The 13,688-nt window shown below is 40.1% G+C and overlaps 1 protein-coding gene across 1 annotated transcript in view; it reads right to left on the bottom strand.

The window, feature by feature from the left end:
• LOC121579155 (teneurin-2) overlaps nucleotides 1-13,688 on the bottom strand; it is a 337,282-nt gene that overhangs the window by 72,775 nt on the left and 250,819 nt on the right. The window contains exon 4 of the mRNA XM_041893490.2: nucleotides 6,773-6,997. Coding sequence (XP_041749424.2) covers nucleotides 6,773-6,997 — 225 coding nt within the window. The remainder of the gene's footprint in view (nucleotides 1-6,772; nucleotides 6,998-13,688) is intronic.

The raw sequence follows: 13,688 nt of genomic DNA, 5'->3' as shown, positions 1-13,688 counted from the left end.
TTTTTATTCTTATTTTTTTAATGCAAAGACATCCAAAATAGCAAGATGGAGAAGAAAAAAAAACAACAGATGAATAATGCATTGGTAGCATTAGTACACTCACAGCATGGCTCTTTCCAGGAGTAGCTACTGCGTCGACCACTGCACACATGCAGTTCTCGCTAAACCTTCCCAGAGAGTTGGTGTGTGGAGAGACAGGCAGGCACCAACAGGCACACATTCAGTGCTGATGCCATAGACCTTACTTCTCCCCCATGACACCTGAGAATCAGACGGCCCCTGGAAGAGTGACGGAGCGTTCGCAAGGTGTGAATGCTGTAGCGTGGATTAGCGCTAAAATGAGCAACAGAATGACAACGCATACCAAGTACACACAGCCGGCACTGTGGATAGGCCAGAGGCAGGGCTGAGAGACAAGGGTAGGGAGGTTTCAAGGACAGTGTATATACGTTTGAAGGCCACGTTTAGCATTTGTTTGGTAGAGATGCAACACTGCCCCAATAAGGAAGGTGTATTATGCATTTAAATACGATCATGGGAATTAAAAAGCTGTTAGAGCAATATTGTGTAGAATTTAGGAGCACGAAACACAACATATTAAAGTCATCCAACTTTAACACACACACACACACACACGTTTTAGCTTCTTGGTGGTTGTTGGTAAAAAATGTTTCCCTCGGATCATCATTTTAGCTTCTTGGTGGTTGTTGGTTAAAATGTTTCCCTCGGATCATCATTTTAGCTTCTTGGTGGTTGTTGGTTAAAATGTTTCCCTCGGATCATCATTTTAGCTTCTTGGTGGTTGTTGGTTAAAAATGTTTCCCTCGGATCATCATTTTAGCTTCTTGGTGGTTGTTGGTTAAAATGTTTCCCTCGGATCATCATTTTAGCTTCTTGGTGGTTGTTGGTAAAAATGTTTCCTTCTGATCATCATTTTAGCTTCTTGGTGATTGTTGGTTAAAATGTTTCCCTCGGATCATCATTTTAGCTTCTTGGTGGTTGTTGGTTAAAATGTTTCCCTCGGATCATCATTTTAGCTTCTTGGTGGTTGTTGGTTAAAATGTTTCCCTCGGATCATCATTTCAGCTTTTTGGTGGTTGTTGGTAAAAATGTTTCCCTCGGATCATCATTTTAGCTTCTTGGTGGTTGTTGGTTAAAGAATTTCCCTCGGATAATGTTTCCCTCGGATCATCATTTTAGCTTCTTGGTGGTTGTTGGTAAAAATGTTTCCCTCGGATCATCATTTTAGCTTCTTGGTGGTTGTTGGTTAAAATGTTTCCCTCAGTTCGTAATTTTAGCTTCTTGTTGGTTGTTGGTTAAAATGTTTCCCTCGGATCATCATTTTAGCTTCTTGCTGGTTGTTGGTTAAAATGTTTCCCTCAGAGAGGTGATTGTACAAGAAAATTAAAGAAGACTGAAATGACGCAATGTGTGCAGATGGCGGGAACATGTTATTACAAAACAGCACATTAGAATGTTTTGTAGAGAATTATAGTATCCTGTTACAATATAGAATGTGAGCTGCATGTGCTTTACACACAACCTCTATATGAAATGATAGCAGGATTCGTTATAATAATCAACAGGGGATAGAGATGCCAGCACAAAAAACAACAGGCAATTAAAATATAGTTTTTTTCTATCCAGAACAATGGAGAAAGGAAAAGCCGACTTGACAAAGGAGATGTGTTCGAAATCTCAATGGAATTGATGACAAGGAAATCTCCAAACCGCTATAGATCTGTCATACCTCTCAGAGCTAAAAAATTTTCTTTCCATGAAGAACATGAGGGCACAATGTCTACATTGTAAATTCATGTGCCTACCCGTCTAACAATCGAGGCTAATTGTTTGTAGTCAAAAATATCATTTCCGACTCCCAAACAGGATTGGGTGAGAAGCAGAGAATGATATACTGCAGCGCCAGGCCATCAACTTCCATAAGACTGTGGTGATATGCTTTTTCATGTCGTGGACATACCGCTTGGCGATACCTATAAGTATTGACATTTGACACCATGGAAAAATCGATCTATGTTATTTTAACCACCAGGCTGACTTTGATAGATTTTTATTTTATTTCTTGCATTGATTTTCTATTAACTGCATGTGACGAGTAAAAGCTGGTATGAGATCAATGGAAGGATTGTTTGTTTATACATTTGAGAAACATACTGATTTACATATTTTAAATACATATGTAAATAACAGGAGATCATTTTTTTTTTTTTTTAGAATATTTCAATATGCACTTTGGATGTTCAAGTGCCATGATTGAATCAATACAATACAGAAACCTTTACTTTACAGTGCTTCATCACATCTTTTGTATGAGCCTATTTAGATTTCTAAACAGAATACATAATAATAATAATAATAATAATAATAATAATAATAATAATATGCCATTTAGCAGACGCTTTTATCCAAAGCGACTTACAATCATGTGTGCATAAATTTTTACGTATGGGTGGTCCCGGGGATCGAACCCACTACCCTGGCGTTACACGCGCCATGCTCTACCAGCTGAGCTACAGAGGACATTCAGTCCATTGTGACCACTTCTATTGAATGACTTGTCCTTACTAAAACTATTGTGTACTTATTGAAAATGAGCAACAAAAATATATTAAAAAGGACAATTCTGCCACTTTTCAACCTCATTTTCATTATCTCCAGCACAATACCAGTGTCTACATATGTGAAAACGGCGCATTTGTACGTTTTGTAGAAAATAAAAATATAAAGTAAAAAAACGTTCTACCCGATGACATCATCAAAAGTTAAAACATTTTTTTAAATAGTGATTTTCAAACATTATGAGATTCATGGTGGCGTGGGGAGCCAGAAAACACCCTCCCTCTGGCTAAAAACTTGTTGCAGGTTTTGAAAATCCCAGTTTTTCTTACTTTTAATCCTACCCTTTTTACCCACAGATCATAGAAACGTGCCGTTTTCACATATGCAGACACTGGTATGGTGCTTGAGATCATGAATATGAGGTTGAAAAGTGGCTGAATTGCCCTTTAATTGTTTTGTATAATTCAAAAGATATTTACTTACATTTACTGTAGGTATACCAAATATCGTAATGTAACAAACACACTTTTCTAAATTAATGAAATACATTTCAGTTTTTTGTTGATGTGGTATGTGATTGGTGGTGGCAGGTGAACAGTGAGAGATCCAATACTCTGTAATATGCAGTACAGCATATTTTAAGTGTAACATAACCATTTTGCATTAGAATATCGCCAACATGTCGGCACTTAAGCAGCATGAGCACTGGAAAATCACACATATTTTCACCAAATTAACCTCTACTTGCTGCATTTTGCTGTTTACTAAACTACTCTAATCTGCGCTGATTATATCTGTCGGACTCTTTTTCCACATTTAGGCCCAATACAAACACGGCATGAAGAAATGTTACACTCACATTTCCGGAAACACGTTTACCCAACAAAATGATTAATAGGAATATCATACTACTATGTGAGTCTGTTGAAAAACAAGATGCATAGGCTACCATAATGAAAATCCAATTGTTGATTCCTCAATCAATATGAACCAATAAGTCAAAATATCTGTCTTAAGAGGCCTAAATGTTCCACTAACCTACTAGTTATGACATCTGTCACGGAAGTGTCAGACCGAACACCGAAGGTGAAGTACAACGTAGTTAGTTTCGCCGTGATTGATGTGGCTCCTCTGAAAAGTAAACCAATTTGAGCCCGTTTGAAATTGGCTATAATCACGTCACTCTCGAATTCTGAATCATCCCCTCACTTACCAATTTAGATCTATAGAAGAGGAAGGAGATCTCTTTCACAGCTTTCCTGCCCTTAATTCCCATCATGCTTCAGTATGTTGACTTAATTCCATTATTATGTGGGTTATTGGCAGTTATTGCTCAGAGTAAAAGCTCTCCTGATTGCCCTTTCACAGGAAATTTACTTCACATTGATTAAAAAGAGCCAGAGTGACCAAGAATATATATTTCCTCTCTCCGAGTTAGTGAGGTGTCATCTCAATCTATTCAAGGAGGAAAACACATGATCCCAACAATGGGAGTCAATGGCCTTTCAACTTCAAAGGCTTTGGGATGACGTGGATCAGAAGACAACACTTCAAGGAGCAGGTCTACAGAAGAGCCTGTCGCTCTTGACTATGAACTTCGGACACAAAAGTGTCTGGTACCTGCTAAATCGGAACCATAAACGGGAAAATGTGCATTACTCCATAATGGACTATTACTTTGTGGTGCACAGATGCAGTGGGTTGGAAATATACTGTGTAAAGGCAACCTGACCAATGGGCTATACAATGGAATTCAAAAACGTACTGCATTTCATAAATGTCATATTTCCGTTTAGGCCCAGCAGTTTTCCAACACCCCAAAAAAAAAAATAATACACTGCCAATAAAAAAATATTTAACCTACAGTACATAATGTCTTCACAATACATTAAGGGAATATTCACTGGTATGTACAAAAATAAAATCGTAGTCCCAGAGCTATGCAACATGAAAACACAATTGCCAAAAGCTGTGCTTCCTATCCACGTTTTAGAATCTGGGGGTGAAGACATACATATACAAGTAATATATCAATAGTGTAGTCAGAAAAACACAAAAGAGTGAGAGAAACCATTGGAAACCCAGACAAAGCCCTCCCCCTCTGCAGCTCCGGCTACAAGCAGAGTCTCTGTGTGACGTCGCAGTAATCATCTAAAATCCTTTCCTTTCACCATCCTCTCCCACTGAGGAGAATTCAGTCACCTAAGAACTCTCATTCTGAATACCGACGTGATTAGAAACTAACAGCTGCAGTTTGGAAAGAAAGCACACTCAAAAGACAAACAATTTTCTTGCTTGTTCATCGTAGCGCACAAAAGGTAAAGCTGTTACGAGCAGAGAATATGAAAATGAATTAAGTGGGCCTATTTCCACACCATTTCTAATGACTAAAGCTTTTGAATATTGTAGAAATGTGTGTTATAGATCTGTCATTCTCATTGAAAGCAAGTCTAAGAAGCGCTAGATATGTTCTATGTAAGCTATTTCTATGTCTTAAATTTAGTTTTTGCTTCTTTTACTTTTTGGTTTTGTACAGCAGCTTCAAACAGCTGAAAATACTATATTTTTTGTTATGGAAAATATATTTCACAGCGGTTTAGATGGTACAATGATTCTCTACACTATACTTGCTTGTTTTGTCACATAAACTGAAATTAGGCAAACTATTAGAATTTTAGCAACCAGGAAATGGTGGAGCGATTTCTGCATATTGCATCTTTAAGGGTCCTTTGCAGCCATTTTTTTTTTATCTCAATATCAAATCATTTCTGGGTAACAATTAAGTACCTTACTGTGATTGTTTAAAATGAAAATGGTCAAAAGGAAATAAATGTAGCTTCTTAGCAAAGAGCAATTTCTCAAGCAAGGATTTTGCCTGGACTGTCTTGGAGTTGTCTGAGTGGGGAGGGGAAAAACTGAAAACTAGCTGTTATTGGCAGAAAGGTTTGGAACTCTTTCATATTGGTACGTTTACTAATTTACCACCTGGTGATGTGACCAGGCAGGCCAAAACGCCATCCCACCAAAACAAGCTGACATCTCAGGCAGTCTTCTCAAACAGCTCTTACACTAAAAGGGCATTATCATTTTCACAATTTCACATATATATATACAATCTCATTTTTGACTGCACTGGGACATTAATTCAACACCGTTCAAGCATATTTATGCATTTCAGACTCAATTCAATCCAATAATTCAATTAAATAATACTTAATTAAACCACAATTCCAATACATGGATATTTATCAATTTTCAAAGCATTGGTCATTTCACCAGTTTGCCTTTTTTGAACTGAAAATGAACATCAAATTTCCACTTGATTAATAATATAAAAGGTATGTGTATTATTTAAATAATGTACACTAACACGCTTTCCTCATTTTATTCAATAAACCACGGAGAACATCGGAAATACAAACGTGGGCCCTATTGAATATGCAACCAGTCTCACATGCACAGGTAGAAACTGAGTCAATGATAAGGTTTCATAATTTACTATGGAATGGTAGTTATTAATATGGAAATAATACGTTCTGATTTAAAGGAGCTGCTTTCAAAACTCTTTCCTATTTTTATGACTTTGGGTGGCAAAAGATCCTAAATGACTACTTATTTTTTTGTGTGAAAAACACAGTATTTGGAAATGCAGTATATCAATTAATGAAATCTTAACAGATACATTTGATATTATACCTAAAGAAAGTTAGTTCTTTTTAAAGGAGATCAAGGGTCATTATGATTTTTACATTACAAATGATCATTGTAGAATGTCCTCTACCCTCTTTATTGTTTACTGTACGTTGGAAATCTACATTTAAACTATTCAACAGATTTAATGCAGCAATCTCGGGCTCCCGAGTGGCGCAGTGGTCTAAGGCACTGCATCTCAGTGCTTGAGGCGTCACTACAGACCCCCTGGTTCGATTCCAGGCTGTATCACAACGGGCCGTGATTGGGAGTCCCATTGGGCGGCGCACAATTGGCCCAGCGTCGACCGGGTTTGGCCGGTGTAGGCCGTCATTGTAAATAAGACTTTGTTCTTAACTGACTTGCCTAGTTAAATAAAGGTTAAATATTTTTTAAAATCTGAATCCATCCCCGAACCACAGTGAATAGAGACAGAATAGAGAGATTCTGTGGTAGATGGATTATCTACGATACTGTACATTGGCATGGGAAGAGGTCTTACCCGCAGATGGGGGCTGGGGTGGAGGGGCGCATGCCCGGAGTAGGTACGAATTAGGGGAGAATTCGTCGTCAGGAGGGGGGTCCAGCATGACGTGGGGGGAGCGGCTGTCTAGCAGGGGCACTTGGCACTCCCTGATGGCTGGGGGGGCGGGATGGGGTGGTCCGTGGGGCGGAGGTGGGGCGGGGGGTAGCAGGCTGGACGAAGGTGTGGGAGGTAGGGGACGACCTGGGGAGCAACACACACACAGAAGACGGAGGGCACACGTTACTATACACACTGGTATTGTAAGTTACAGGTGGAGGATAGGCAGCGCCCTGTTTGAACACAAATTAATAAAAATGTCAAAATCTTTGAGACACACTGTCAGTCTCTTGTGGCTACCATTATTTGTGTTCAAGCGGAGACTGTCAAGTCCACATACAAAGTAACGACAATGAAAGACGAGATAAACAATTGAGAGCAAGAAAGAGATATGAAAGACTTCACGGGGCTTTCAACTCCTTCAATCTCTCCGAGCTGTTTAATAGCAGCAGACTGAAAGAAGGTCAGCTTCGATCTCCTAAGCAGGCTTTTAAATTAACCATAATGTAAGGTATTTTACTTGCCTTGAAAAAATAAAATAGCTCCTTCGTTTGACTCTGACATTGAGAAATATATAATGAAAGCATAGTTTTCATGTTGATTCTTTGTGCCATCAATGGTGCAGAATGTTCTTTATTTTGCCATAGTCAGAGGACATACCTCCCTTTTCTACTCTTTTGCAACCAAAACCGATTGAACTGAGAAAATAACATTGAATTGCATTCAGTCCCTTTAGAAAGTATTCACACACCTTGACTTTTCCCACATTTTGTTCGTGTTACAAAGTGGGATTAAAATGGATTTAATTGTCATTTTTTGTCAACGATCTACACAAAATACTCTGTCAAAGTGGAAGAAAAATTCTAACAGTTGTAAGAAAAAAATCTGACAAATAAAACACAAATATATCTTTATTACATAAGTACTCAACCCCCTGAGACAATACATGTTAGAATCACATTTGGCAGCGATTACAGCTGTGAGTCTTTCTGGGTAAGGTACGTTATTTATATTGAGGGATACCTGGAGAAAATGAGATCTCTCTGAAATGAAAATGGATGGCCCTCCCTTCAGTAAAATATATTTTTACCCAACCCTCCCTGAATGCTTGAAAAAAAAAAAAGACAATCCCCTATATCCAAAATAATAATTAAAACATCAAGTGGATAGCAGAGAACATGCCTAACGTTTAACCTCACTTCAAGGACAGACCAGAGCATTAGATATGCAGTTTTAAGAATTACATGGCAAAGTATCCAGACGGTTGTGGATTCGCAGACCACCGTGGACAAGGGTGAAAATATATTCATTATAATAAAATCACTGCATTAATCTATGATCTTATTTGTGGTTTGAACAGTGGTAAAGTTGTCTATCAACTGTAAAAAATTGAGCGCAACAGAACCAGTTACAACTTAAGTATCTGATCGTCGATGATTTAGAGAAAAAGCCGTTCATTGTTTAACACAGCAGCCGCATATCATCAGGTATGCACTTGTAACTTTTTTTTCATTTGGAAAACTATTATTTTCTAATTTATTATATTTTATTCCATGATATTGTTGTTACAAAATAGATTTGTGTTGACTGTGATTAGGGCATGGGAATATAAGAGCATCTGCCAGGCTAAGTTAGTAAACTAGGCATGCATAGCTCAACTCAAACCAAAGACTGGCCAAACTCGTGTTTCTAAAAGTGAATTCAAAGGCACTGTAGAATGACGGTACACTGTAGAATGACGGTACACTGTAGAATGACTGTACACTGTAGAATGACTGTATAGCCTAATAAGGCATTTTTCGTTTCATTATTATTTAATTATAAGTAATTATTCTGTACATTTTCATTTTATACAGTTTAAATGTTAAAATTATAGGCCATGTTGTTGATGTGTTGTTGTTGATGTGTTGTTGTTGATGTGTTGTTGTTGATGTGTTGTTGTTGATGTGTTGTTGTTGATGTGTTGTTGTTGATGTGTTGCTGTTGATGTGTTGCTGTTGATGTGTTGCTGTTGATGTGTTGTTGTTGATGTGTTGTTGTTGATGTGTTGTTGTTGATGTGTTGTTGTTGATGTGTTGCTGTTGATGTGTTGCTGTTGATGTGTTGTTGTTGATGTGTTGTTGTTGATGTGTTGTTGTTGATGTGTTGTTGAAATTCTGAGCCCTCCTGCTAGCCTGTAGCGTGTCACAAATGCTTCACCATTGATTTCTTAAATGGCAGGCTGTAGCCTTGAAATGATAATAATATAGCCTGAAATAAATCATTTTCATTCCTTCTTAGCCTACCTGTTTTTGCTCCTGACTGATTTCGAGTTAGTACGTTGTTTAATAGCCTGTTGAAATGTCGAACGTCGGTTGATAGTGACAGAATCATTACTTCCCAAGCAAAGTCAATTTTTTTGCCTCCTTGTCCTTGGCTATGGTTGTAGCCTCCGAACGTCACTAGCTAGGACTTGTTGGAAAGGTGGCATCCAATGACGGTGCCACGTTGAAAGTCACTGAGCTCTTCATTCTACTGCCAGTGTTTGTCTATGGAGATTACATGGCTGTGTGCTCGATTTTATACACCTGCCAGCAACGGGTGTGGCTGAAATAGCCGAAACCACTCATTTGAAGGTGTGTCCACATACTTTTGGCCACGTAGTGCAGTTATAACTGACCAGGCATCACAACTATATTTCAATGGTGGTGCAAAATATATTGTGGAATACTACAGCAAGCAACTGTACCTGCAGCCAACAGGTCTGCTTGATCTAGTTAAATGTAAACGTCAAATATGAAATGACTCATGAATATGGAGAAGCATACAGCAGGGTTGAGGATTGGCCACAGTAAATTAGTGACACAGTTGAAAGAGAATAGGAGAATGGAGAGGAGAGGAGAGGAGAATGGAGGAGGGGGCAGGAGAGGAGACTGGAGGAGAGGAGAGGAGAGGAGGAGAGGAGAGGAGAGGAGAATGGCGGAGGGGGCAGGAGAGGAGAGGAGAGGAGAGGAGAGGAGAGGAGAGGAGAGGAGAGGAGAGGAGAGGAGGGGAGAGTAGAATGGAGGAGGGGGCAGGAGAGGAGACTGGAGGAGAGGAGAGGAGAGGAGAGGAGAGGAGAGGAGAGGAGAGGAGAGGAGAGGAGAGGAGAGGAGAGGAGAGGAGAGGAGAGGAGAGGAGAGGAGAGGAGAGGAGAGGAGAGGGCAGGAGAGGAGACTGGAGGAGAGGAGACTGGAGGAGAGGAGGCTGGAGGAGAGGAGAGGGGAGTAAATCAAATCAAATTGTATTTGTCACATGTGCCGAATACAACGGGTGTAGACTACCGTGAAATGCTTACTTACGAGCCCATTCCCAACAATACAGAGTAAAAAAATTATTATAAAATAGTAATAAGAGGAATAAAATGCACAAGAATGAAGCTATATACAGGGAGTACCAGTACCAGACCAATGTGGAGCTATATACAGGGAGTACCAGTACCAGATCACTGTGCAGCTATATACAGGGAGTACCAGTACCAGATCACTGTGCAGCTATATACAGGGAGTACCAGTACCAGATCACTGTGCAGCTATATACAGGGAGTACCAGTACCAGATCAATGTGGAGCTATATACAGGGAGTACCAGTACCAGATCAATGTGGAGCTATATACAGGGAGTACCAGTACCAGACCAATGTGCAGAGGTATTTAAGATAGATATGTACATGAAGGCAGGGTAAAGTGACTAGGCATCAGGATAGATAATAATAAGGTATTTGAGGTAGATATGTACATGAAGGCAGGGTAAAGTGACTAGGCATCAGGATAGATAATAATAAAAGTCAAATAAAGACCAAAGTAGCAGCAGCATATAATGAGTGAGAAAGTGTGTGTGTGTGTGTGTGTGTATGTGTGTGGGTATGCATGTGTGTTGTGTGTGTGTGTGCGTTTGTAGTGTGAGTGAATGTGTGTGGATGTTTTGAGGAGAGTAGAAAACCCAAGGAGTGTAGTTTTACGTTTACCTTCTAACCCTTTTTTCACATTCTATTCTAGGCCATCAAACATTTGTTTTGTAAAATATCACTATGTCCACCAACCATAAGTATTTACTTTATGAAACAGGACGTAGCCTTGCTTATAAGAACATTTCTAGTAGGACTGGTCGATATGGCAAAAATATAATATCACAGTATTTAAAAAAATAAATAATTGGCGGTATGATGGTATTTGACTGTAATTTATGTTTTTGAATAATAAAAGTTCAAAATGTGCTTTATGAGTAGTGCGTGACCCTAGGGTGGTTTCAATGTGTCTTTCTCCATTCTGATTGTTTTATACTGTTCAATTGAACATCAAGCAAAAATAATTTTAAGCATTTTCATCAATTTCTGCATTTCCTGCAACTCATTTCAGATCATTTCCACACTGCCACGTAGGGCTCCACGATATGGGCAAAAAAATCTAGGCCTTATTTTTAACCAAAATGTTGCAATAAAAAAATCTAGGCCTTATTTTTTACCAAAATGTTGCAATTTCACATGCAATTTAGAGCAAAATCATGAAACTGTTGTAATCATGAAAATATATTTATTATTCTAATTCTATAATTAGAATATAATAGACCGCTGCGTCACTCGGGAGGCCTCCACTAAGGCACTGCATCTCTTAGCTACTTCATGTAGCTAACATATTTATGCTTCACGTATTCCTCTTTGATTTAGAAGATACTGTTGCACATCATTACTGGTATTATCAGGCTGTATTAGCTAGTTACATTTGCTCTGACTTAGTACATTTATTAGCTAGCTAGCTAGCCAGCTAACTAGCGATTAGCATTAGCGGGCGGCTAACACGATTGAGGCCTAACTTGCTAAGAAAAGACAAACTAGCCATTTGCAGATGTAAGAAACACAAAACTAACCGTGTAATTATAGAACCCTATTGGATTTATATTAAGAAGCAAAGTGAAAACAGCATCGTTGTCATCAACATTTTGCATGTGGCGCATTGACCATGCAGAGTCTGAACGCAAGAGTCTCGTGGTCGAGGAACAACACATGCGCTCCATGAGTGACAGGGGGCGGGGCTAGGTCTGTATAGAGAAGACTCAAGTAGTGGAGTAAACAATGAAAATGGATGTTACACACGGCGTATCACATTTAACAAACTAAGCGTTCAAATATCGTTATAGAAGGTAAAGTTTTTTTTTTAAACGGTCCGTGCATCAATACCGGTATATAGTAAAATACGGTAATACGGTATACCGCCCAGCCCTAATAGCTACTAGAACTACCGTGTTAGTAAACCCTAATTACTTGTTAGTAATTACTTGTTAATAGAGATAACAAAAAATTAGATATTATAATTTTTGGACAAAAAAGAATAAGATCAAGCATGGCCTAGAAATTTCATCAAATAGTCATTCTTCAATAAAATATCATTTGTAAGCAAAGTAAATTGATCCAAGGCTACCATTTCTCAAGACAATTCTCGCTCCCTTTTTGTGATTTCAGTCAATATTACATTTTCTATATACTTATGTCCAACACAGCAATGGTGAATTAAAGGCTGATACCCTCCATCCCATGGTGTCTTTTTAGATTAGCCTGCATGTGTTTGGTGCCTGTTTTGACGCATCTCCTCAAGATCACAGACACACATATCAACCCGAAAAGTTGTTGAGGTGTGATGGAACGGTGTCACCAAGGCCCTGGAACTGTCTGTACAAGGCTAAGCACTCCCAGCTAGTGTGAATACTCTCACTAATTAAATTAACCCCACCACTCACGTTGCTCTGAGCAGGTCGGCAAGAACGTCCAACATCCATGGCTGCTTTGGGAAACACTCTGTTGTATAGAGGCCGGGTGATTTTTGACTTGATGTCAGTTATCTGGTCATGTGAAGCTAAAAGAAAGTGGCCTGCTTTTACTGAATAATATATGCTATGCTTCAAAGTCCCAGAATGGAAGATAACCATTGTATCACTAGCTTGCTGCCACACAGCACTCCTCTTAGCAAATAGCAGAGCATTGGATGGGGCAGTGGAGGGGAAGAGGACATACAGTCCTGAAGAGCCAGAGAGTGGATGGATGGGGAGAGAGAGAGAGAGAGAGAGAAAGGCACATCTCTCTCTAATGACCAGGATTCATCCTCCTCTCAACAACATACATTAGCCCCTATATCAGAATATCAACATAAAATAGGAAGGTTTTCTGAATGGAAGATTGGGCTGCTGCAACCCCCTCTACATACAGGGCTGCTCCATCCCTCCCTCTACATACAGGGCTGCTGCAACCCCCCCTCTACATACAGGGCTGCTCCATCCCTCCTCTACATACAGGGCTGCTGCAACCCCCTCTACATACAGGGCTGCTGCACCCCCCCTCTACATACAGGGCTGCTGCATCCCCCCCTCTACATACAGGGCTGCTGCAACCCCCCTCTACATACAGGGCTGCTGCATCCCCCCTCTACATACAGGGCTGCTGCCCCCCCCTACATACAGGGCTGCTCCATCCCTCCCTCTACATACAGGGCTGCTGCAACCCCCCTCTACATACAGGGCTGCTGCACCCCTCCCTCTACATACAGGGCTGCTGCATCCCCCCCTCTACATACAGGGCTGCTGCAACCCCCCCTCTACATACAGGGCTGCTGCATCCCCCCTCTACATACAGGGCTGCTGCCCCCCTACATACAGGGCTGCTGCCCCCCCTACATACAGGGCTGCTGCATCCCCCCCCTCTACATACAGGGCTGCTCCATCCCCCCTCCCCCCTCTACATACAGGGCTGCTGCATCCCTCCCCCCTCTACATACAGGGCTGCTGCACCCCTCCCCCCTCTACATACAGGGCTGCTGCATCCCCTCCCC

This window comes from Coregonus clupeaformis, chromosome 13 (genome assembly GCF_020615455.1).
Source record: "Coregonus clupeaformis isolate EN_2021a chromosome 13, ASM2061545v1, whole genome shotgun sequence".
NCBI classification, from domain to species: Eukaryota; Metazoa; Chordata; class Actinopteri; order Salmoniformes; family Salmonidae; genus Coregonus; species Coregonus clupeaformis.
The sequence above is the reverse complement of the archived record's forward strand: the minus strand, read 5'-3'. Positions and strand labels throughout refer to the sequence as shown.